This window comes from Phoca vitulina, unplaced genomic scaffold (genome assembly GCF_004348235.1).
Source record: "Phoca vitulina isolate PV1807 unplaced genomic scaffold, GSC_HSeal_1.0 scaffold71, whole genome shotgun sequence".
Lineage (NCBI taxonomy): Eukaryota > Metazoa > Chordata > Mammalia > Carnivora > Phocidae > Phoca > Phoca vitulina.
The window spans coordinates 95,585-119,553 of NW_022589774.1; the positions used below are offsets into that span (position 1 = coordinate 95,585).

A 23,969-nucleotide genomic window follows, 5' to 3' on the forward strand; every position below is an offset into this window, starting at 1 on the left:
TTGCAGTTAGGCTGGTGTCTTAGAGCTGAAGGCAGAAGCACCCCCGCCTGGAGTTGGCAGCCCGATCTCTAGAGCACAGGCTGCCTGCACCAGCCTCCACTGTCCTGCTCCTGGCTCGGGGTGGAGAGGGTGTGATAATCCAAGGTGCACGGGGCTCCTTGTCTTGCTCGTGCATATTTTGCATACAGGGACCAAAGTGTGCCACTTCCCAGAGAGGTGTTCACGGAGGCCCCAGCTCCTACGTCCTCCGCACAACCCCCTCCATCCTGAAGGCCTCTGCTACACTCTGGTCTGTCTTTCTTTCTAGGACTAGAAACATCCAACCTTTCTGTGAGCCTCCTCCAACTGCCGGAGACTTGGCCAAAGAGCAGCACCCTGGTTTCTGCCTGTATCCCCTGAGATGGGCCCACCTCTTTCCTGGCTTGCCCCCCCCGGCCCCCCGCCGACCCCACTCCATATCATTGTGAAGTCCAGCCCAGTATGACTGGGACACCACCGTGGCCTTCAGACACACCTGGCTGGGACAGCGACACAGAACAGATGTGTCTCAGTATCACTTTAATTACAGTATTTACACACACCATTTTGTATTCAGAAATAAAATCCACCCAATCTTCCTATCTCTGGAAAGTTCTATTTCCAACCGTCATTGAAACCAGGATCCCTGCTCACCCCTCTGGAAGAAAAACAAAAATACAAATGAAAACCTGGGCCACCGACAGAGGAGGTGGCTTGTGATGAAGCCCCTCTGGAGATGTCGAGGGGCCCTGACTACACGGGGGTGCAGAGCAGTGAGGGGGTTGGGGTGGGGGAGGCAGAGACAGAAAGGAGTCTGCTGGGAGACTGAGTCCACAGCTCAACCCAGGAGTCAGGGGGAGGAAGGAGGAAGCCATCGAGATCAGAGGATAAGGCCAGGACCTAGCCTCTGAGCAAGGGGTTTCCTCAGAGATGCACAGGTCAAGAAGCTTGGCTCAAAGATCCGGTCCCATGGTCCTGTCCACTCGGACCCACAGGGAGAAACAGGGGCCCAAGATGAGACTCTGTGAGCCCCAGAGAGACAAGGACTGAGCCATCCCCTCTCCCTCATCTGTGCCCAAAGGTAGGAACACATGTGTCCCTGCACCCCTACCCTGTCTCCCAAACACAGACACAAGACATTGTTCAAAACTTGGAGCCTCGTTCCAGGCTCAGCCAGAAAACAGTGCAGGCTTCTGTACGCAGATGTGGGGGAAGAAGGTGTGGAGCTCAGGGGAACCTGAGGGAAGGCAGTGCCTGAATCCACAGTGACTTGGAGTGGGCATAAGGGAGACGGTTTAAGACAACAAGTCTTGCTGGTTATATCATTACAAAGGAGCGGGTACATTGGGTTGCTTTGGTTTCCTAAAGTAGAGAAGACAGACATGAGGAAGAAACGGGAAAAGGCAAAGCCTCCTGGGAGGAAATTGTAGCCCAGAAAAAGCCCATGCTTCCCCTGGGAGTTCTTTTAATAAGGCAGAGAGGAGGGAGAGGGAAGAAGCCCATGTGTGAATGATGCAAGGTCATCACCCCCCCACCCCCAACCCTGGTAGCTTCCCTGCACTTTGGCATTTCCCCCTAATACCTGCACTCAAAGTAGACCAGATTCTAAGCTTAGCGAGCTGAACGTGGAAAGGGCAGAGGTTACCTCCCAGTCCCCAAGGTAGAGAGAGACCCTCGGCCTGGTGGGGTGCAGGGCCCCAGGAACGGCCTCCGAGGGTGTGTGCAGCAGGAAAGGGGAGAAGGTAAGGGATCGAGGCAGCTTGTGGTCAGATGCAGGGAGGGGCCCCTTCCCCAGACCTTGCCCAGCCTTGCCCCTCCCAGCCGAGTCACAATTCCGTATCAGCCACCACGTGTTGTCTTGCTGAATGGCCGTTTCTGGATGTGGCCTGGCCGGTCCCGTTCTCCTGAGCCCCTCGGTTCACACTGGCCTTTCCCTGAGCCTCAGGGGAGGCCCCAGGGCCTGAGCTATAGCCCTGGCCTCCACCGTTCTCCGTGTAATAAGGGTCTTCGCCCTAGACAGTGTATAAATAAAGGAGCATTATCTGGTAAGCAGGGGAGTGAGGTGGTGATGGGGGGGGAGGAGAGGGGGGGTTGCAGCTGCATGTGCAGACTCCTTTCTTCCTGAAGAGCGGTCAGGGTTCCAGCTCCTAGAGGAGAAAGGACAGAGGAGAGGCACCACACCGTGACACTGAGACTCAATAACCAGCTCCCGCCAGCAACCAGGCAGTCCCCAGGATGGAATAACCTCCCCAGAGTAGGGAGCAGGCCAGAGGCCAAGAGTCAAACCCCAGTGTTGTCCTCCCACATCCAGAACACTTCAAGAGTATATTTTCTTTCCATATGTCCCTTCCTATGAGCTAGATGGGACCCATGGGCACTTAATATACATGCAAAAAAGTGTGGCTGATTTAACAGCCTGTTCTGGTTGTACCCAGCTGAACTACCCCTGACAAAATCAGAAATAGATGATATGAGCCATCTGCTGCCACAGTGAGCGGGTGGGCTGACCCCAGTTAGTGCCCTCTTCCTAATCTGCTCCATATTATTCAGCCTTGTCCACCGACATGGTAATGTGCGTGTATGGACGTCCATGCATAAAGGCACAGAAGTACCTTTCCTGGGATTTCTCCTCCCCGCTTCGTGACACTTATGGACCTCCCCAGAGGACCACTATCTTCCTCATTTTCTTTGCCCTGGACCCCTAAACTGACCAGCCTTTCTCCCGTGGGGCTCCAGCTGCGGCGGTTCATCAGGAAATAGCCAGTGGTGCCCAAGACAGCCAGCAGGATCCCTGAGGTGACCAGTGCAATCAGGGTCTTGCGGGAATAGCTCTGGTGGCTCCCAACATCTTGCTCAGTGAAGCCTTGGATCCCCAGCTGGAAGGGAAGACACAGAAAAGACAGACTGTCACTTGTGGGATGTGAGTTCTGGAGCCCATGCTAGACCCAACAGAGGAGAAACACAAGAAGACTTTGACCTCAGGGATTTTTCTAAACAGGATTTAAGACTGACATCTCTTAATCAAGTTGCACCATAAAATTTTGGTTCAAGCACAGAAAGGTAAAGACTGTCGGAGAAGGTTGGAGAGATAGGAAAGACAGGTCTAGAAAAGAGAATTACTTTCTCCCCTACTGGAGTGAATTCCCTTGACCCAGTATTCCCTCTGAGAATTCCCATCATCTTAGAGAACTTACATTTTTCAGGTCAGACTGGTGCTTTTTCAGAAGTTGGAGCTTCCTGGAAAGTTCTAGAATTAGAAACAGGGACTGCTGAATCTAGAAGCTGGAAGAGCTGTGCCCTCCTATGATGTTCTAGATGATGCTCTGATGGCCAGGGTAGTCCATCTCAGGAGAGCCTCTCCCAAAGTTAGCCCAGCTCTTCTCCCTAGCACCTGTGCTCTTTAAGCTCATATACTAGAGTTTCTAGCCAGGATCCTCTAACTTCAGCCCCACTCCCTCCCTAGACCCCAAGACAGATGCGCCCCTTACCTGTTCTGTTGGCCAAGACCAGCAGCAGGCAGTGAGGCTTCACCTCAGACTGGGCCAGAAGCAAGGAGCACACCCCGGCCCCAGCCTCAGCCTGCTCCTTCTCACACAGGACTTGGGTTAGTTCCTCTTCATTATCCTTCTTAAAGTCCTCCTGGGAAGACAGAAAGAAATGGCGAGCAGAAGATGAAATTACTAATGTACCCTGAACTGGGTCCAGAGTCTTAGGCAATAATCCTGATTCAAGTCACACTATTACTCTCTATTACCCTTTTTCCCCCCTAAAATTATAACTGGAAAAAAAAATCCTGTGAACTATATATGTGCAAAAACTCAATAAGAAAAAAACTCCAAAATTTTCCAGTAACCAAAACAATATGTATCGGCGCCATAGGCAGCACTGAAAGGGGCTGAGAACGAATTCAGGGAACATCATCTTATTTAAGGATTGCCCATGCACACGTACACTATTTCAAATTAAATTCGAAAGAAATTGCCGATACCAGAAAATATGAACAGTATGTTACTGACAAAGAGAAAATCCTTTGTTTCAAGGTTACAATAGCCCCAAATGTTGGAGGAAAAGCCAAGGGAAGTGAGGATAGAGCACAAATCTCTGGCTGTAGGCTCAGTGGCATCGGCGGGCCCTTCCCTCCTACCCCCCAAGGGGGCTCGCAGAGAGCCTGGCTCAAACTGAAATGGCATTTTTTTATCATCCCCTCTTTCTCATTAATGGCATGGAACCCAGTTTTCCATGAGGTTCACAGATTGCTCCAGGCTGCTGGCTGGTCTCTAGGACTCAAGGACTCAGCCCCCCGAGGAGAAATCCTCATGATTCTTTGATAGTTGAGTCCCAGGACCGGGATGAGTCGGAAACACTGGCTGTACCCTTCCAACACCCTGTTCTTCTCACATGTCCCAGAATGTGTTCCAGCAGCTTCCAATCAGAGCACACCCCCCCCCCCCCCCCACCCCCCGCCCCGCACAGGAAAGGAACCGAAACCAAGACTCTCTCCTCTGTCCGGATGGCAGATGGTGAGGAGGAAATGCCTGAACAGCTCCGACAGCTTTCCTGTTCGGGGAAAACTGCTGGGGCGTGTGAGGGGCATCCGAACTGAGCCTCTGTGGAGGAGAAAGCTTCCTGTTTGTGGGGCAGCGCCGCTCCTTGGGGCCCTCCCAGCTTGGAAAGCAGCCTGGGTATTTTCCTACGGCTGTGGCCCTCGGCAGGAAAGCCCAGGATCCTTTGCTCCTGCACAAGGCAGAGTCGGGATTGGCCCGAGGCCCCAGCTTTCTTCTCTCAGCTGGAATTTAAGGGAGCTCAGGAGGAGCTCACTGGGCTCGGATGAGGCCAGAAGAGCAGGGCTACCTAACCTCCAGGTCACAGAGAGGAGTCCAGAGGTAGCCTCAGAAGGCCCTCAAGAGCCAAGGTCACAGAAATTTGAATTCTCGAGCCACTGCTGTTTTACCCCTGAGGGAAAGGTCTCTAAGGAAGTACTTGGATAGAGGCTCTGTTTCTGGAAAAATCTGGTTCTTGAAAACAGCATTTGCAGCGGACAGTCTGGACACCATTGGATATGATCAACAGTCTGTTTCTTCTCTAGGATCCTTTCTCTTTGGGGAGCCTTATGTTGCTTTCCTGTGAGCACCACACCCTCCCAAACACCATGCCTTCTGGATGAGGAGGAGGGAAGTCCCTACCCAGATGACTCCGGGCTTCTGGAGTGTCTCTGGTTGAGTTACGTCTCCTTCCTGAGAGAAGCAGAGGGCCAGGGCTCCTGCATAATCTAAATAAGCCACACAAAACAGCACCTTGCTCAAACTACAGAATCTTAAGAAGCTGCACCTCAACCATAGTCACCTCTTCTGACATTTATGAAGCCCCGATTGTAAGACACTGTGAAAATCTCTGCACGTGTATCAAGTGTGTGGTGGGCTAGGGGTGGGGGTGGGGATAGCTATGAACTTCACACAGTCACAGCTCTGTCTGCATGCATGGCAGAGAACATACATGATGCTTACTATGTCTCTGGCACTGGTCTAAGTGCTTTACGCATATTGGCTCATTTAGGCTTTGCATAACCCTTTCAGAGGGGTGTTATTATTCTCCCCATTTGACAGATGAAGAAACTGAGGCACAAAGAGACAGGTGACAGAGGTAGTTCCATGGTAGGAACCATGACAAAGGTACTGCTAAAATGCTATGGACATTCAAAGGAGGGTGAGGGCACATCAGGTTTGGGGTTGCAGTAACATGTCAAAGTAGGTCTTGAAGAATGGGGAGAATGTGTGCTGGAGAAGCTGGTAGGGAAAGGCCTTTGGATGGGGTGCTACCACGATGGGAAGCCCAAATGTGTGAGAGCCTGTGACCTTCACAACCCTGGCTATATGAAGAAGGAAGAACACCACCTTCTTCCTTGGATTCCCCATCCTTCAAGACTCCACTCAAATCCCACCTCCTCCATGAAGTTGGTCCTATCTTCCATAGACTGGGCATCAGCCTTGCCTCTGCTATTTACTAGGTTCTTTGCAAGTCATGCAGCTGGTCTGAGTGTGAGGTTCCTAAGCTGAGGACTGAGTTGTGACTAAGGAGATGTTGTATGAAGAGTGCCCAACAAGGTGGTGTGGAACCTAATGGGCACTGGACAAATGACAGCTAGTACTGTTACTATTAATAAACAACCATACTATGCACCATATCCCCCAGAATCCACATTTTGAGGTTTGATCATCTTCTGCCTTACTCTTATAGTCATTTCACTCTGGCTAGACTCTAAGACTCCTTAGTTGGGGGAGTGGGTGTACGTTACATAATTTCATAATTTTGAACCCAGACTGCACTAAGCATAGCACCAAACAAACAAAGGAACTCACAGAATTGTTGTTCAACTTAACGTCCCAACTGGTTTGGCCTCCACACAGGATTCCTCCACCCTTTGCTTAGTTTCTTGGACTAAATTCAAGGGAATGACCGCGGCCAGCCTCCCACTTTGGAGTTCAGCAGCATCAGTGAATTGTGTTGGGGACTGGAGAGGAGCAGGTGGATCTTGAACAAAGCAGTGTTTCTCCGGATGCTTGAAATAAACATCCTTCCCCAAGAGAGGCTGTGGGCAGATACCATGGGAGAGTGGGCAGGACGAAACCACAACCTTTGCCATTTTGCTCATGAGAATCAGATTTGTGAGCCCCTAGCCACATCTGCTCACACATGTTACTTTGCAAAAATAATACCTACAATAATAAAACCATCTAACCTTTCTTGGGTAGCACCCTCAAACTTTGCAAAGACTCTTAACATGTTAAAGAAGCATGTTAAACATTGGAGTGGGGAAGAGAGGGACAGGTATTTTTCTAAATGAGCCTTAAGGTTTTTCTCAGTGCTGAGATTTTTAGGATCAATTCTCATTCTCTTGCTCTGTCTCTCATTTTATCTATTTTGGTGTGAGTTTGATATTGGAGGTAAAACCTTGTTTTCATTTAGAGACTGGAGTGAAGAGCCTGCCACAAGTCACACAACAAGGGGGCAGCAGGCCAAGGGCAAGGAGTTAGGCTGTCTCCAGATCTCAGGCTCTCTCCAGGAGACACACTGTCTTCATCTGTCCTCCATCTGTAAGTTATTTTTTTCTGCGTGGAAACTGACCTTTAGTGTTTGGGCAGAGGGCAAGGAAGGCGTGGGCTGGGGGATATGATCTGGAGGTTGGAAGCAGCCTGCCTGAGATGAAGTCAATGCGACAGAATAAGGGTGATGTGAACTAGCCGAGTAAATACAACCTCTGCATAGAAACACATGTGGTTCGAAAGAAAGGTAGTTCGCAAAAACAAATTAGTGGGCAAAGGGCTTGAATAGAGATTTTTCCAAAGAGGATGTGCAAATGGCCAACAAGCACATGAAAAGATTTTCAACACCAATCATTAGGAAATGCCCATCAAAAGCACAATGACATACCACCTCATGCCCACTGGGATGGTTATTATATATATATATATATATATAAATAACAGGACATAACAAATGTTGGTGAGGGTGTGGACATATTGGAACCCTTGTGCTCTGTTGATGGGAATGCAAAATGGTGCAACTGCTATGGAAAACAGTATGTCGGATCTTCAAAAATTTAAAAATAGATTTACCAAATAATCCAGCAACTCTACTTCTGGGTATATACCCAAAAGAAATGAAATCAGAGTGGTAAAGAGATATTTGTACACCCATGTTCATAACAATATTATTCACCATGGTAAAAGGTGGAAGCAATCCAAGTGTTCGTTGGTGGATGAAGAGATACACAAAATGTGGTCTATACAAACAACGGAATATTATTCAGCCTTGAAAAGGAAGTAAATTCTGACACAGGTTACAACACAGATGAACCTTGAGGACATTACGCTAAGTGATATAAGTTAGTCGCAAAAAGATAAAGGCTGAGAGGGCTGGGAGGCGGGGGAATGGGAAGTGGTTTAACGTGTGTAGAGTTTCAGCTCTGGATGATGAAGAGTTCTGGAGACCGCACAACAATGCGAATGTTCTTAATACCGCTGAACTATTTGTGGGACTTCTGAATGGTTAAGGTGGTACATTTTATGTTATGTGTATTTTACCACCATTAAAAAATTTCTTGGTGGATTCCCCTAGATAAATGGTATAGCCTAAGAGAATAAAGTAATCTCACATTTTGGAAATTATTTGGGAAACCGTAACCACAATAACTAAATTACCCTGACACTGCGGCCAAGAGAGTGAAAGTCAGACTCAGAGTGACAGGTGCTGCTAATGAGGACTCTAAGATGGGGTAGCAGGTGCTTGAGAAGAACGTGGGGTTGCCTTCCCTCCCCCAGCTGACAGAGGTGATTTCTGTCTAAAGGTGAAGGATGGGGAGCAAAAGGAGAGTAGTTGAGAAATAAATGTCTGCAGATACATGGACAAAAGACAGGTCTATATGATCCACAGAGTGAGAGCTACGAGGTCGGATATGCAATACATCCCAGTGCAGAGTGAGTGTCTGAATACCTGAGAACAGTCAAGCGTAATTCTGTTATGGGAATACACTGGATGCAGGAGCATGGCAACACAACACAAGTACTCAAGGACGTGATGTTAGGGGACTTCAAATCCTTCATGCTCCTCATCAGGCTGTGAGTGGGACTTGAGTTTCCCACGGTTAGAACCAGTGCCTTAAGGCCTTCTGACACCAAGAGTGCAAAGGCAACCTAAGGAAAATGAGCAGGCACCACGCCATTCACAGCCCTTGGAACAGATTGATTATCAGACAAACATGCATTAGGACTCAAGGAAAAGGAATCTGAAACACAATCGGGAGCTTTGGCTAAAGATTCTGAGCGAGAATTGCTGACTGGGGAAAAATTACCTTGGGGGGCTTAGGAGGCACTGCTGCTTGCGGGCTGGAGCAAAGGAGCCCTGAGGAAGAAAGGGGACCAAGAGTGGCAGAGGGGCCAGGAAAACCGTAGCATGACCTGGTGCTACCACAGAGCTGATTCATCATGAGCAGCGCAGAAGCCTTCTTCAGGATACCGGAGGACTTGCTGTCTTTCCACATCCCTACTCACAGATCCTCCCCAGACCTCAGAAGGGAGTACAGACCTTCTCAGCTGTGGCATGAATAGATGAGACCGTAAAGACCACAGAGAGAAAGCAACCACAGCACAGTAAGAGGAGTTATTTCTGGAGTAGCAGTAACTTTCCAGCACCTTGTCTTGTACGATGACCCTAGTTAAATGTGAACCTCGAAGAGCAATGGACAGACACTTAGAATGCTCTGCAATTAGTTCTAAATCGGTGGTACAAAGAAGCAGCATTTTGGCACAGGAAAATCAGTGATTAACCAGGATATTACTAAAAAAAATAAAAGTTACTTTTTTAAAGCTATAATTAGCAAAGGGTTTGGCATTTTTTTTTTAAATAAGTAGAGTTGAAAGTCAGTATCAGAAACACAGAGTATTACCTGTACATTGTATAATCATGTTTAAGTTCACCATTTTGCAAATTGCACTTGTTATCTATTGTGTGAACTAATATCTTTGCAATTCCCATTGTTTTTAAAAGTCCTAGGCTAAATAAAGACCTTAGGTATAATTTTAAGAGATCTGTGAGTCAGAATGACCCAGCTGAAAATCACAGGTAAAATATGGGTCGTCAGAATGGACCAAATAAATAGCCGAATGTTTTCTACAGACTACAGTCTACCCAGGTCCTTTCCAATCTATGCAATCACACACCACGTATATGGCTCCCTTAAATGGATTCCCAACTTGTAAGGAAATGTTTTTTCCTACAAGTGAATAGGAAGAGTCCTGTCGTTCCATTCTTTGTCAAGGAAATTGTAACTGTCAGGAAAATTTACCGAAACAAAGCAAGAACGTCTGCTATCACCATTAATAGTTAATGCGGTACAGTATAGTCTTACCAATGCAATAAGACTTGAAACTGAAACAAGGTGTAACTACTAAAAAGGAGGAGAAAAACAATGTATTGTGGTAGGTAACAAGATAGCTTGCCTTAAAAAAAAAAATCAACTATAAAGCTCTTGTAATTAACAAGTATGTTAAAGAAAATGGCTAAACCCAAGATAAATTTCAGAACTCAACTTTCTAATATACCACCAATGATCAATTAGAATATTTAATGGGAAATCTATATTATAAATAACCTTAAAAAGTTCATAAAGCCTACAGGAAAAAAAACCTAGCTTTTAGTTTTTGAAAACTAAAAGGACAATATGCTGAACAATACAAGAGAAGACCAGAAAAATATAGAGGGACTTATAGCAGTTCCAATGAAAATTTTGTTTTTTTTTTAATTTTGACAAGATGTTTCTAGAGTTTTTCTAAAAGAATAGACAAAAAATACATTTTTTTTTATAGTGTAGCAAGCAAAGACCTGCTTGGCTGGATATTTAAAATACTACAATGTAAAAGTATAATAATTTAAAAAAATTTAAAACAGGCAAAAAAAAGACAAACCGAACAAATAAAATATCTCTGAAGAATATGCCCTGGGACATATAAAAACTTAATAGAAGCTAAAAAACAGCATTCCAATCAACAACAGAGGGTATCATTCAATAAATAATGTTAGGAAAACCGGTTATATGGAAACTACAGCATTAAGCACAAAGACATTCTATATGGATTAAAGAGTTATATGTCAATAATAATAAACAATTGGTATTTTAGGTTACTAGTTTATATTTCAGTGAGGACTTTCTTAACACAAAAGCAAACTTAAATCTGACTATGTACATACATATTCAATGTACGACAGAGGAGGGAAAAAGTAACAACTAAATTTAAATAAAATTGTCTTTGCCTTCTTTGCCCACCAGATGGGGCCTCTTACTCCCTAAATCCAAAGCTCAGTGCTGGAAAGTGCCTGACCAAGCTAAGTTCTTCCCACCCCCACCAAAGTCTGGTCCAGTCCAAGACGGTGTAAGGATGTTCAGAAAGGATTGTGGGAGAAGAGGGAGGAGGAAAGGATGGGGGTGAGGTGGAGGGGAGTTTGACTTACACAGCTGTAGGTCTCATTTAGCTCCAGGCAGATACCTTGGGTCAATTTCACTTCTTTGACTTGGGAACATTTGATTTCTCCCTGTATTAAAACAAAAACAAAGTAAATAAGCCAGTATCTTTGCCCCTCATTCCCTCCCCCACCTCTTTTCCTCTTTGATTTCTGTGAGGTACTCTTTTAAGAGGTTTTAGGAAAAAGGAAATTTAAAAATGTTAGGGGACTAGAGCTATACAATGGTATTCCTCCCTTCCACCATCTCACTCTCATCCCCATCAGATAATCAAAACTTGTTACTAGCCCAGGCTTGCCAGCAAGTAGCTATCTGCAGTCTTGGTAAACATTAGCTTGGATGGTACAGAAATGGAAGAAGGGAGGAACTTTTCCCACTGGGGCTGTTTTCCCTGCAGTGGATTATACACTTGCAAGTAAGGCCATATAAGCAAACAGATAATGGGGTGGCCAGGCAGAACCTGGTGACACTCTTTTTCCTCTTGGCCCCTTGGACTCCCCAGATTCCTATTCTAGTTCCTTTAAAAACAGAAACCAGGCAGGTTCCTCACACCTGCCTCGAGGCTCCACGCCCTCATATTTTCTCCCCTTCCTGCTAAAAGCTGTTGACAGCCATAGACCCCAAGGCTGAGCTCACCATCCCTGGCCTGCCCAGTTCTTCACGGCTTCTCTATGCCTGGCATACTGTCAAACCTTCTCATATACAGGAAATGGTAGTTGTCCTAAACCTTTTTGGAAAAGTTGCCCCATTAAATGGAGGATGGTTTCCAAATATGCCCAAAGGGAGATGGTGCCCTGGTCAAAGCCCAGACGGAGAGGTACTAACAAGAACCACAGCAGACCTCCAAGAATCCCTCTTTACTTTCTACTCCCTAGAAATGCAATACCCACAGCATTGGGTATACCTGTCTCCACTCTTCTCTTCCCCTGTCTATCCTTTCCAGCAATATTTAAGCTGCATAGTTTCTTTTTTAAAAAAATATTATTTATTTATTTAGAGAGACAGAGAGAGAGCACGTGAGAAGGGGGAGGGGCAGAGGGAGAGAGAGAATCTCTAGCAGACTCCTTGCTGAGCATGGAGCCCAACATGGGGCTTGATCCCACAATCCTAAGGTCATGACCTGAGCTGAAATCAAGAGTCAGACGCTTAACTCACTGAGCCACCCAAGCACCCCTAAGCTACATATTTTCCTTGCTAATTCTTACATGACCCAAATCTCACTGGTTGGGATGAGGAGAGGTTGAAAGGAAGAGAGGGTTTGCATACATATGAAGTGAGGGGGTAATCTGCCACTTTTGGCCCAATTCACCCACCCTGATGGTACTTGGGGTAAGAGAAAATGATGTAGAGTGTTCAGTGGGGGATGTCACAAGGCTGGTGCTGTTGTATGGGGGATCCAAAACATTTCCAGGTAGCAGGCTGGGCTTCAAGGTCATGTCTGAAGTTGAAAAGTTGGTTGGGATAGAAGTTACTGTGATAGCTAAAGAGGTCTGTGACTGGACAGAAGAGCTCGTGGTCCCGGGCACTGGGGTGATCTCAGAGGTAGATGTGATATTGACTGTAGTCTCTGAAATAGATCAAAACACAAGTGTGCATGTGCACATGTTTGCATAAACACACACACACACACACACACACACACCCCTACACATATCTCAGTTCACCGTCTTGAATTAAAACCTTATAGAGAATGATATTGGCATGGACTTCAAACCAGAAAAGGGAATTTGGGGAATTAAGAGCTACTTCATGTCCCAACCCTTACCAAACTCATTTCAAGCCAGCTGTTGGAACCACAGCTATAATTGAAAATGTTATTAGAAGAGCTTTTGGGTTTCTGACACTGAACTGGATTCTGGTCTACCCTAAAGAAGTCAAAAAGCAGTTTGAACCTGAAGAGATCAGAGATTTCTAGGGAGTCTTCATCTGATCCTTATTTTATCACTAACCTGAACTCAGCATGAGAGCAGGGTACAAGGAGAATGACTGATCAGGATCAGCTGCTAAAGCTGCCTGAGAAAGTTGTCACTATATATCACTATAAGCTATCAGGAACTTACTTCAGGGTCCCCAAAGCATGACGCACAAACCATATTTCATGGGGCTTGTATGTTTCCATCTGTGGGGGAAAGGAGGCCTGGGGGTGGTCTGCAAATATCCTAATGCTTTACCCAGGCACCAGCAGCATCCCTCTGGGGCCTGAGACAAGCACTTTTTACCTGAGATGGTTGCAGTGGTACCATTGTTGTCCTGAGAGACAAGGTACAGGGCGGTACTTCCAAGAGGACTTAGGGTGGTGGCCTCCTGGTTGGATACATTTGCAAACACAGTTGAAGTTATTTCTTGGGGGCTTGACTCTGTGGTGACAGCAGTCGTGTTTTCTGTATTTGTGAACCCAGAGGCTATAAAGAAACAAGGAGGACAAGTCAGAACCTCAATCATCCTGGAGCCTCATGACATCATGACATCAAGACTATCCTTCTGGACAGGTGACTAATTTCTCACTACTAGATTTTCCCTAAGAAAATAAGGAAGGGAAAGCTTGTATGCACCAAGTGTCTAATATAGTACTATTTATAGGAGGGGAAAGTTGCAAACAACTAAATGAATTACAATAGGATAAATGCTATATGCACGTCATGTACCATAATCATTACAAATAAAAAATTGTAAGAAAAACTAAAGCCACATGAGAATACAAGGCAGTGTTTGTAACATGTTAAGTAAAATACTAAAATATCAAATTATATCTCAATAAATATCACAGAGATCTAAAATATGGGGGAGGAAGTACCTTTATTTCCTCTTTAATGTGTCTTCCTCTCTTCCATCACTCTCCATCCACTAGAGTAATATACTCTTGGAATAATCACTACAGCCACGCCATTTCCATGCACCCCCCCTTAAAAATCTTCTCTCTGTCTAAGGCTTCCCCATTCCCAAACTCTCTTCATTCTTTCCCTTATGGCCTGCAAACCCATCCTCCTTGTCTTTTGTTGAGAAACTCAGTGAGCAGCCCCCCCTCCACACACGCACACAGATTTCTTTCAAGAAGCTCTGACCTAGGAATCCAGTGGATGGACTAGAGAATATAAGGCCTGGTTTCTCATCAAATGTAGTGGGAAGAAAGCTTAGTTCTGACTCTGCCAATAACTACGTAGTTTAACGCGTGTGTGTATATATATGTGTGTATCTCAGTTCACCAATCTCTAAAGTGAGGGTCTTTTCTTACATGGATTGTTGGGAAAATTAATGACAAATATTAAATTGGTATAGTATAATGCTCCCGGATTTAATTATTCTCTGAAGATCTTCATGAGGGTCCTTGCCGTTCCATGTTTCCTGGGGTACCTACCAGTGCCATCCTTACACCCAGGAAAGAGAAGCTTCCTGACTGGACCTGAACCTGAGTCTGTATTCTGTTCCTCCTTCTACTCTGCCCGGCCCCAAACTGTGAGGAGTCCATGGGGCCAACAGAGATGTGCCCTCTCTCCTAGGTCATACAGTGGGGACCAGAATTCCTAGAACTTCTTGCCCAAATGGCTCTTTGCTCACTTGAGGATCTTCATGCGGCCCTTTCTCCCAGTCCATCCTTCTGAGGGTGAACTGCAGCACCGGGTACGTACCTCCAAGGCACGAGAGTGGCCAAGAGGTGGCTGTTTCAGGGAGAAGGGTTGCACGTTTAGCATGTGGGTGGTGTGTCACTTGCATGCATAGAAGATCCCCAACAATGTGTGCCAGAGTTGTGAGTAAGAAGGGAAGAGGGATGGGCTATGGCTAAAGGCCATCTCTTCCTGCTCAGAGACCGACAGGGTCCAAATTCACACTTGGCCTTCCAGATGGCCATGAAGGTATGATTTTCAAGGTAAGAGGATAGAGGATATTTCATTTAAATAGGCCTGATTGGTAACTTTGAAGTACTTAGACATACGACTGGGGGCCTCTATTCTATTCTTGGCGTGGGCCCTATAAACCTTAGGGATGGGCTTGGTACCTAGAGGTCAGCGCCCAGCAGTACCACCCTTAAGGAAAGACCCCTGAGGATCCCAGGCCACCCTAAAGCTTGTCTTTAAATTTTCCTGATTGAGATCTAGGTCTGTATCTTTTGGGGTTTCCAGGTAAATAGCAATGTAGAATGACACCTCTCCTTTCCCTCGACATCAAGAGGGAAGTTAGGCTTTTGTTTCATTGCAATTAACTTGGGACCAAGAATGCTGCCTTTAAAAATGGTGACAAGTTTCACTCTCCCACATCTGCCTCCCTCCCCACCTGCTGCAAGTAGATTGATATGAAAGGTGAAGACAATAATCATATCTTAATATTACATGCAGGTGAGCGGGAGGAAGAAGTGATATTACCATCTCCATTTTAGAGATAAAAACCTGAATCACCAAGGTTTTGGGCAAGAGGGGAGGCCATAGTTTATGCGGGGCAGGGAGCAATGGGGCCACTGAGGTTTAGCAGACACTTGAGTGGAAGGAGCCAGAGGGTCAGGGAGTCTAAACTGCTAAGGATCAGGATGCATCCTCCACCCTTCTGGAGAGAAAAGAATGGGCTCCTATCTGGGTCAGGTGGGAGGTGGTCTTCTCATAATAAAATAGATGGGAAGCATATCCAGTCTTCCTCTGCTCCTAGATAGGACCCGCTCAGCAATCTGCCCCTAAGGTATGAACTCACTGAAGGGGGCAGGTGGTGGGAACATGTGGACACTGAACCGAAGGATCGTCCTCTCCGGGTACCATTCCAAGGCACCATTGGAACTCCCCCTTGACATCATCCTTCTTTCCCACCCTTTCCTCTTCTTCCTTCCAACACATCAATTCCTGGGAATCCTATCTGGCTCAGCCTGGCCCAGCCCTTTTCTCTTTCCAAAGAAAGAGGTGATGTCATGCTTTTGAACCCCCTCCCCCAGGGCCTCCTTCACCCAGACAAACAGTTTTGAACTTTTCCAGATGTGAGCGGAGACCTGCTGCTAGTTCTGAGGACAGGGGTGCCTGTGCCAGATGAGTGAAGCAACTCTGGACCCAGGCCAGCTACTGACCCACTAGGGTCGGGCTCCCGGCGGCCGCAGCCTCCTCTCGCCCACCACCTGGCCAAACACTGAGCAAAGGTAGCAGATCCATCTGCAAAGTGAATGAAAGCCCAACCTCAGATTCACGTCCCTGAGCCTGGAGTGGGCAAGGATGCCCGCTGAGAGCCTGGAGAAACAGTCAAAGAGGGAGGCCAGAAAGGCAAGGCTCAGTGACAGGATACGTGTGAGTTGGTATAGAGCGAGGGAACATGGCGGTAGGGCCCTGGAAGCTAATCCAACCGGGGGTGGGGGGGGGGGCTGCTGCGGAGGGACTGGCAGGGAGGGAGTCCTGTGGTTTCACAGCTTCTAGGGCTCCCATTCTATCTAGAGCTCCCATGAAGAGACTGCATCTTGCAGGAATAACATTTACATGAATAAAGACTGACCACAGGTCTCTGTTCATCCTCTTCCCACACACGTCCATGGCATTAAACCATCAAATGCTGACCCTTCTTTATCTGAGCTTCTGTTCTCCCAACTCGGTTAGGGAGTAAGAGCAGCTTACCAGTTCGATTCTAGGAGACAATCAGTGAAACCTCCACTCCATTCCATTCTAGACCGGAACCTTCCAGACAAATAGCCTTTAGCCCCAACCCAACAGATCATTTTCAAATTTAAAATCAAACAAATTAAAATCAAACAAAAGTACAATTTAAAATCAAACAAAAGGCTATCTTCTGCTGTTTACTTCCCATTCTACCTTTACTAACTGTGTCTCCCTAGGTACCTGATTTGACTCTAGATATCCTATTTGATCTCAACTCATGAACCTGGGGCAAAGGGAGGAGACAAGGTATCAGGAAGTTAGCAAAAACGAGGATAAGAACCCAAAATGGCCAAATAGAGGTCACCAAAGTCCTGTAGTAAAAGTAATGCATTTAACTTATAGGCACTTATTCAGAGGCGATTATTCTTGTCTTCCACGTAGTTCTAACAAGCTTGGCTATCTGATATCCTAGCTAAAACTAAAAATTAGAGACTCCTAGAAGCAAACAATAAGGAGAAACAACAGATTAAAAAAGAAGAAACAGAGATAAAAGAAAAACAGGCATGAGTATTAAAACCCACACCAGTCTGGCATCATTTATGGTAGGAGTAAATAAATGCATACACCTTAAGAAGCACTAACAAAGTCACTGAGTTGCACCATAACCAAATTATTTTCCTGATCCAACCGAATCATGGAAGTTAGTCCTTTTTTTGAGGGGCACACTAAGGGAGCAGGGGCGGAACATAATATATTTTTAAGAGATTTCTACCTACAATTAGTAAAATGAAAAATCTTTTCATCTTGAAAGAGGGTGTACAGCTCCTCCCATCCAGAAAGCTCTGCTACCTAACTAGCTAAATTCCCATGCTTTAGGAGACTATACTTGGTCTTGTTTTTTTTTTTTTTTTTTAAGATTTTATTTATTTATTTTAGAGAGAGAGAGAGCATTCACAAGCGGGAGATGAGCAGAGGGAGAGGGAGAAGCAGGCTCCCCACCGAGCAGGGAGCCCAACGACGATGCTGGGGTTTGATCCCAGGACCCCAAGATCATGACCTGAGCTGAAGGCAGATGCTTAATCAACTGAGCCACCCAGGTGTCCCTTGGTCTTGCTTTTCAAAGACCCTCTTATGTTTAGTGGGGTTTTTTTTGCTGGTGTTTCCCTGATCTCCTGGCCAGACAGCCCCATCCCATCCTTCTGTTCCAATCCTGGCAGCCAGCCCCAGAGGGGTTTCTGGGAGGAATTCTTGGGTGTCTCAGCCCATGGGGAGACAGCACTAGGAAGAAGCAGCCTGCTGCCTCCGCTGGGACCTCCCAGTCTGTGTTTCTGAGAAAACAGTGAAGCCTCCATGCGAAGAGTGTGGGCTCGGCAGTCAGACCGTATACTGAGGTTTCTTTGCCCTGTTCTCGCTGTCAGGGCTTGGAAGGAGGCTTCCTCAATTCTCTAGACCTTACCTGTGAAATGGGAATAAAAGCCGCCCCTACCTCCTAGTTGTTTTGAGGAATAGGGGAGTTAAGGGGCTTAAAGCAGTTAGCCCGGCTGGTAAACGCTCAAGAAATAGCGGTTATCTTTAGTCAAGGGCCCCCTTCCTTCTGCTTCTCAGAGGCCTTCAGACATGTCTCTCCACCACTTATCTGGCACAAAATCATATATACTGTTTCCTGAGTATAGGTCTTGTCGCCTCAGTTACATTATAAATTTCTTTAGTGTTGGAAGCGTCTCTTGGACTCATTCGTTCTACTCAGGGCGCCAAGCACGACCATCTGAGCTCGGAAGAAGTCCTCAGATTGCATGGTGCCCATGACAGACATATGCACGCCAACCGCCTCTACAGACAGCCGTCCCATTCAGGGCTCCAGTTTAAGAGGGAATTTATTAAATTAGGGAGCGACCATGGGAGGATGACCAGAATCAGGAGAGTTCTAGAAACCAAGTCTCATATGGTTGAGGGCCTGGAGTTACTTCATCTAGATGGGGGGCTGGCGAACAGCTGGTGGACCCAATCTGCCCACAGGCCGTTTGTTGTATGGCCAGTGAGCTAAGAAGCGCTTTTACATGTTTCAAGTGTTGTAAAATAAAACAGAGTAGACTATGCATTAGAGACAACATATGGCTTCCAGAGTCTACAATATTTACTATGTGGCTCTTGACAGAAAAAGTTTGCCAATCTCTGATCCAGAAAAGAAGAATCTGGGGAGGGAGAACAAATGACTTTATTCAAGACTCATTTCACTTACTTACTCACTCTTATTTTTTGTCATAAGCACCAGTGATGTGCAAAGGACCATGCTCAGTGCTGTGGGAGCACAGAGTAAGAGAAGACTCCTTCCTGCGGTGTGGTGTGGGTGTCATCCCAACTTAAATAAATCTCTGTCCTCAAGGAGTTTATAATCTAGTGGGATCAGACAGATCAATATCAGATTCATTCTGCGGTAGTTCCAAGAATAGAATTAGATTAGAAGTTACTGAAGATTGGAGCGCCTGGGTGGCTCAGCCGGTTAAGAGTCTGCCTTTGGCTCAGGTCATGATCCTGGAGTCCCAGGATCAGCCCCATTTCGGGCTCCCTGCTCAGCGGGGAGCCTGCTTCTCCCTCTCCCTCTGCTCCTCCCCCTGCTTGTGCTCTCTCTCTCTCAAATAAATAAATAAAATCTTAAAAAAAAGAAGTTACTGAAGATTAACTGGTTCTAATTAAGAATAGAATTTAAAGTTAATGATTAGAAGATACAAGAAAGCTAACTTCATTGTAATATAAAGAAAAGCTGAAAATAACATGTTTTTGTTTTGTTTTGTTTTTTAATGGAATGAACTACTCTGGGAAGTGGTGAGCCACCCGTCTTTTCCGGGAGCACTCAGGAAGCGTCCTTGTTATGCATCTCACTAAGATTGGGCATCTTGGACTAGCACAAAGAACTGGCTTGTTGGCCTTCTGATGGTTCCTCTGAACCTAAGCTGTGATGTGAGCATAAACCAAGTGCCTGTGGTCTGAGGCTACCAGTGGACTGGGACTCCTCTTTAATATGCAAATAGCTGGTCTTGGCCCCCATCCACTTACCCTGGAACCCTAGGCTCCTGAGCTTCCTCTGGGGGCCCAACATTTCTCCCAGTCCCCTCTTCCTTCATTCTCCTCATTGCCACTGACCCCTTTTCCACAGCTCTGTGCCTCCCTGTCCTCAGGCTGCTGCCTTTCTCCTTCCGATTCACCGGGGGCCAGCCAAGCACCCAGTCCTTTCTTCCAGAGCACACTAATACCAGGCGAGTGTGTGTTTATCAAAGGTTTGAGAGCATGGCACCAGATCACAGCCCAGCCCAGAAGACACACCGGCATAAGCTTGAACTACTTAGACATCACTGTGCTAAGCACGCCTGCCACACCATGAAGAGTTTCTCCTTGCCGGGTCTTTTCCACCCTCAGGCACCACTGTTTCTGTGCTGCTCCAGGCACCCCTCCTTTCTCCTCCTTCTGGCCTCTGGATTCCCACAGCCTGCATCTCTTGGGCCCATCAGATACAAAGTTCCACTTTATCTTTATCATGCTCAGCAATTCAACCTCCGGTCTGCCCCTGCACATCCAAGGCCTGGTTTTTTTTTCACCCAGAGATTCTTTAAGGCATTTTCTTTAACAACACAATTGGCCACCTAGAAATGCCGCTCCACTACAAGCTATCAGTTGTGGGTTCTTGGAGTCTTTCCCCCCAAATCAGGAAGAAGCAGACTTCCCAATTAAGCCAAAAGGCCTTTTCCTTTACATCCAAAGGGAAGCGACTGATCCGGGGATGGGGAGGGGCCAGAGAACAGGTGCTACAAAGTACACCTCAGTCCATCCCTATTCGTGTGCACCTCACTCCCCCGGGATGCATGCATCTTTCTCCTTAGCAAAGTCAGCAGCTGTCGGAACACAACATCAGAGATAATGTGTTTTTATTTCTTAGCTGAGGAGGGAAGAGAATGTTCTCATTAGAGAAGTCAAAATCCAGAAAAATAGGAAATTCTGCCCTGGCAACTCCGAGCATTTTCTCTTGGAGGGCGGTGTTTTGTTCTTTTTCCACACCTTCACATTTTCAGTTCTCCACATTCGGGGCTGTTTAGTGAGAGCAGGCAAAGTCACCGAGAGAGGGAGGCCAGGCACCCTCGGGGAGCTGAGCAACCCTCCAGCTCTGAGAGTGAGCCCAGGCCCTCCTGCCTGGCATCTAAAGGAAATCGGGCAGTGAGGCCTTGTGAAGTGGAATTTGTTCCTCCTTTTTCTATTTGTTTTTGTAAGACTCTGTGCCCAAGTTTATCTGCTGCAGTTTGGTGCTCCTTGCCCTGAGCTTTTGGAGACAAAGACTCAGAGAAGGAAAGAGGTGAGGACAAGTGAGCAAGGAGGCCCAGGAGGTGGAGCCAAAGGGATAAGAACAAAGATGCCCAGGCGTGTTTTCTCAGTCAAACAGGAATGCTGCGGAAGAAGACTTGCATTTGCAAAGGTGCTGCCAGCTGGACCTACCCTACAAAGGGGACCACTGGGGGCCACTGAATTAGTCAGAGGTCCCCAAGCCTGCTCCTCCTCCTCAGTCGCCATGTGGCAGAGGTTCAAAGGGTGGAGTCCTCTCTCCTCTGGAAAATATCTGATAAAATTCTTTTCCCTTTTCTTTTTTCCCCTCTTACATGTAGCCCCAGACAGGATATGGGTGTGGGGTCAGCATGCACGAAGGACCCAAAGGAAGAAGAGGAATGTGAAGGGGCGGGACGGGGGGTTGGGAGGGTGTCCTTATGGTGAGAGGAAAGATAGGCCATGGAGGTCTTGGAAGGAACAGATAGCCCGAGCCTGACAAATGGGGTTTCCTAATAACTGAAAGGCTTCTCCTCCCAGTAGGTGGCATGGCAGTCCTCCCTGGTGGCCTCTCAGCTCCCACTCTGACTCTGGTCACCACCCAGAGCAGCCCCATCCACAGCAAGAAGAGTCTACTTTTGGTTCGCTGCTGTGCCCATCCTTATGCCAACTTCTCACGGGGACAGAAAGAACTTCCCAGAACAAAGCTCTCTGTCGGTGTACATGACACGGAAACCAGCGAACCCCGGGTACCCTACATTTTGCAGTAATAGCACGGAATTCCTGCAATGTCCCTCCGTTGGCATTTCAAGATATGATCACTCACTTATTTATCCCACGATGTATACCAGGACAGAAAATGACCCTAGCATTAAAAAAATAAACAAACCCTAGAAAGTTCTTGGGGAAGACATAAAGCTCCAGATTGGCCCAAGTAGTCCATGCCCCAGCTGTCACCCCCAAAGCTGAAACAGTGGAATTCTGAGCCTATCTGGCCCCGATTTTGCAGGAGGTCAGTTCCTCCCCCCACCTCCTGCTACAGGCCAAGGCGAGACTGAAGCTGACCAGCTGAGGAAATAAAAAAGGGTGGGCCTCACTCGGCCGGGGACCAGGTCATCACAAGCTGTGTAGCCAAGGGAGAGTGGAACATCTGATCAGCTGTTCATCAAGTCCCCCCTGTTAGGAGGGTGTCGTCTAGCACCCAGGGGAGTTCCCCGGTCTAGCGCTTCGACAGCTCAGTAACAGCTTTTTCCCTGCCCCAGAGGGCAGATCCACGGCTGCCAAACTGGTCAAACCAGAGCCTTCCTTAGAGCTTTCTCAAGCCCGGAGTCTCTCTCCAACTGGGTGGGCACAGAGGGGGACAGCAGAGGACAATGAGAGCAAAGGGGCCTAACTGGCAGGCCCAGGTCACTCTGTGGGGCCATGGTGGGTGGCCTTTCCGATGGAGTAAGAATAGGGAGTTGGGAGCCCTAGAGGGCTGGAAGCAGAATCTTGAGCAAAAGGGAGAACAAGGGACAATGTTTAAAACCTTCTAAATGCAATGAGATGAGATGGAAAATGCTTTCCCCAAATGAAAGCAATTAAGAATAAATATTTATTGAGCGCCTATTATTTCTTCACCAAAGTGAGAGCAAGATCTTAAGGAGTAGGGGCAAGTGTGTGTGACTGGAAGAGCGTCCACTAGCCTGCTAACCTATTCACTAGTTTCAGAACTTGGAGGGGGAAGGGGGAGAAAGCCCCCAAATGTAACAAGTCTGAGTTGGTGCCAGGGTGGGGGGTTGCGATGGGGAGAGGGAGGCAGGGCGCAGAACAAACCCCATCTACCGCCACCTTCTCTCCCTGGGACTGGGTGTGGGTGTGGGAAGAGGGGACTGGGTGTAGGTGTGGGAAGAGGGAGTTGTAATTTAGCTTTCCGATCTTCATTAAGTGCAAGGATCTTTTCACGGACTGTTCTTCATTCCACACTCCCCTGGTCACCTAACTCAGGGGGACTCCTAGGCCTCCTGGGCGTCTGAGCCGGGGCCTCGTCCCAGGTTGGCCTCGCTCGCATTCCTTAAAGGTACCATTCGGGCTTGCCCTGTCCGGGTGGTCGGGCGGGCGCCTGCGCTCTCTTCCCAGCAGCCGCTCAGGCCGGGGCTTTCGGAATCAACCCCCGGGCGCAAAACTTTCCTGCTTCCCTTCTCCCCGCTCCTGGCTCTGGCTCCGATTTTGCGCTCCGCACCTTTGGCCACGCGAACAGACTGGCATCTTCGAAGCCCTTTACTTTAGAGACAACTCCAACGAGTCGCACGCTCTGACTCCGGGAAGCCCGGGGCGCGCCGCCCGGTTGACACCTGGGCTGGCTGACCCTGGCGGCGGGGTGGCCCGCCCTGCCCTTCCCGTCCGCCCCGCCGCTTCCCAGGTGACTGCGCCGGTCCCCGCGGGGCGCGGTTCAAAGGGCCCGGGTCCGGCCCGAGCCCCGAGCCGCGGTGGGCGTGGGGCGTGGGTGGGGGCCGGGGTCCCTTCCCTCCGCGCCCCCGGGCTCTGCGCGCTCGGCCGCGGGAGAGCGGGGACCCTCCCCGCCCGCCCGGGCGCGCGGCCGGTACTCACGCAGCAGACTGAGCAGGCAGAGCGCGGTCCAGCCCCGCGGCATCCCGCGCCCCGCGCGCGCGCCCCTGCCGACCAGCATCCTTCCCGCGCCGCTCCGGAGAGATGCGCTCAGCCCGAGACGCGCTCGGCCCGCGGGACGCGCCGCCCCCGCCCTCCGCCCGGGAGCGGGGTGGGCGAGCTGGCTTTTTCCCCTCCCCTCCCTCTTTATTCCTGGCAAGGCCGGCCCCTCTCCTTGGCCGCCACTAGCGTGAGCTTCCCCGCTCAGTCCCACAGGCGGAGGACGTTAACAGGGGCCGGGGTTGCCGCCGTGGAGGCCAAAAAAGGTGGAGGTTTGTGCGGGCTCCAGACGAGTCCTTCAACTTTATATAGAGGCCCCGTCTTGCTCCTTCAAGCTCGACTTCCACTTAACTTTTAACCCCTTTGTGTCAGCCTGGCCGGTGGCAGGGGCAAGTTTCCTCGGAGTTCTCTCTGTGTGTGTTCTT

At 48.0% G+C, this 23,969-nt stretch overlaps 1 protein-coding gene across 2 annotated transcripts; it reads right to left on the reverse strand.

Moving 5' to 3' along the window:
- Positions 1–541: 541 nt before the first annotated feature.
- Positions 542–23,802, reverse strand: CD34 (CD34 molecule). Of its 2 annotated transcripts, none has more exons than XM_032393195.1 (8): positions 23,488–23,802; positions 13,252–13,434; positions 12,346–12,599; positions 11,023–11,103; positions 3,507–3,657; positions 3,213–3,265; positions 2,730–2,894; positions 542–2,030 (listed from the first exon to the last, which is right to left on the reverse strand). In XM_032393195.1, exons 1-8 carry the CDS (start codon positions 23,564–23,566, stop codon positions 1,845–1,847), a joined length of 1,152 nt encoding a protein of 383 aa, XP_032249086.1. In that variant the 5' UTR covers positions 23,567–23,802; the 3' UTR covers positions 542–1,844. The 2 variants fall into 2 exon arrangements, with proteins under 2 accessions (XP_032249086.1, XP_032249087.1); XM_032393196.1 differs by lacking the exon at positions 542–2,030 and adding an exon at positions 2,067–2,165.
- Positions 23,803–23,969: the final 167 nt, after the last annotated feature.

Excerpts from the sequence above, each read along its gene's own strand:
- CD34 (XM_032393195.1), bottom strand. The coding sequence starts at position 23,566 with ATGCTGGTCGGCAGGGGCGCGCGCGCGGGGCGCGGGATGCCGCGGGGC. Across the intron at positions 11,104-12,345 it reads TTACCCCAAGTACCATCAGG|GGAGAAATCAAATGTTCCCA; the intron begins GTGGGTGAATTG and ends GTTTTAATACAG. Across the intron at positions 3,658-11,022 it reads TAAATGAGACCTACAGCTGT|GAGGACTTTAAGAAGGATAA; the intron begins GTAAGTCAAACT and ends CTGTCTTCCCAG.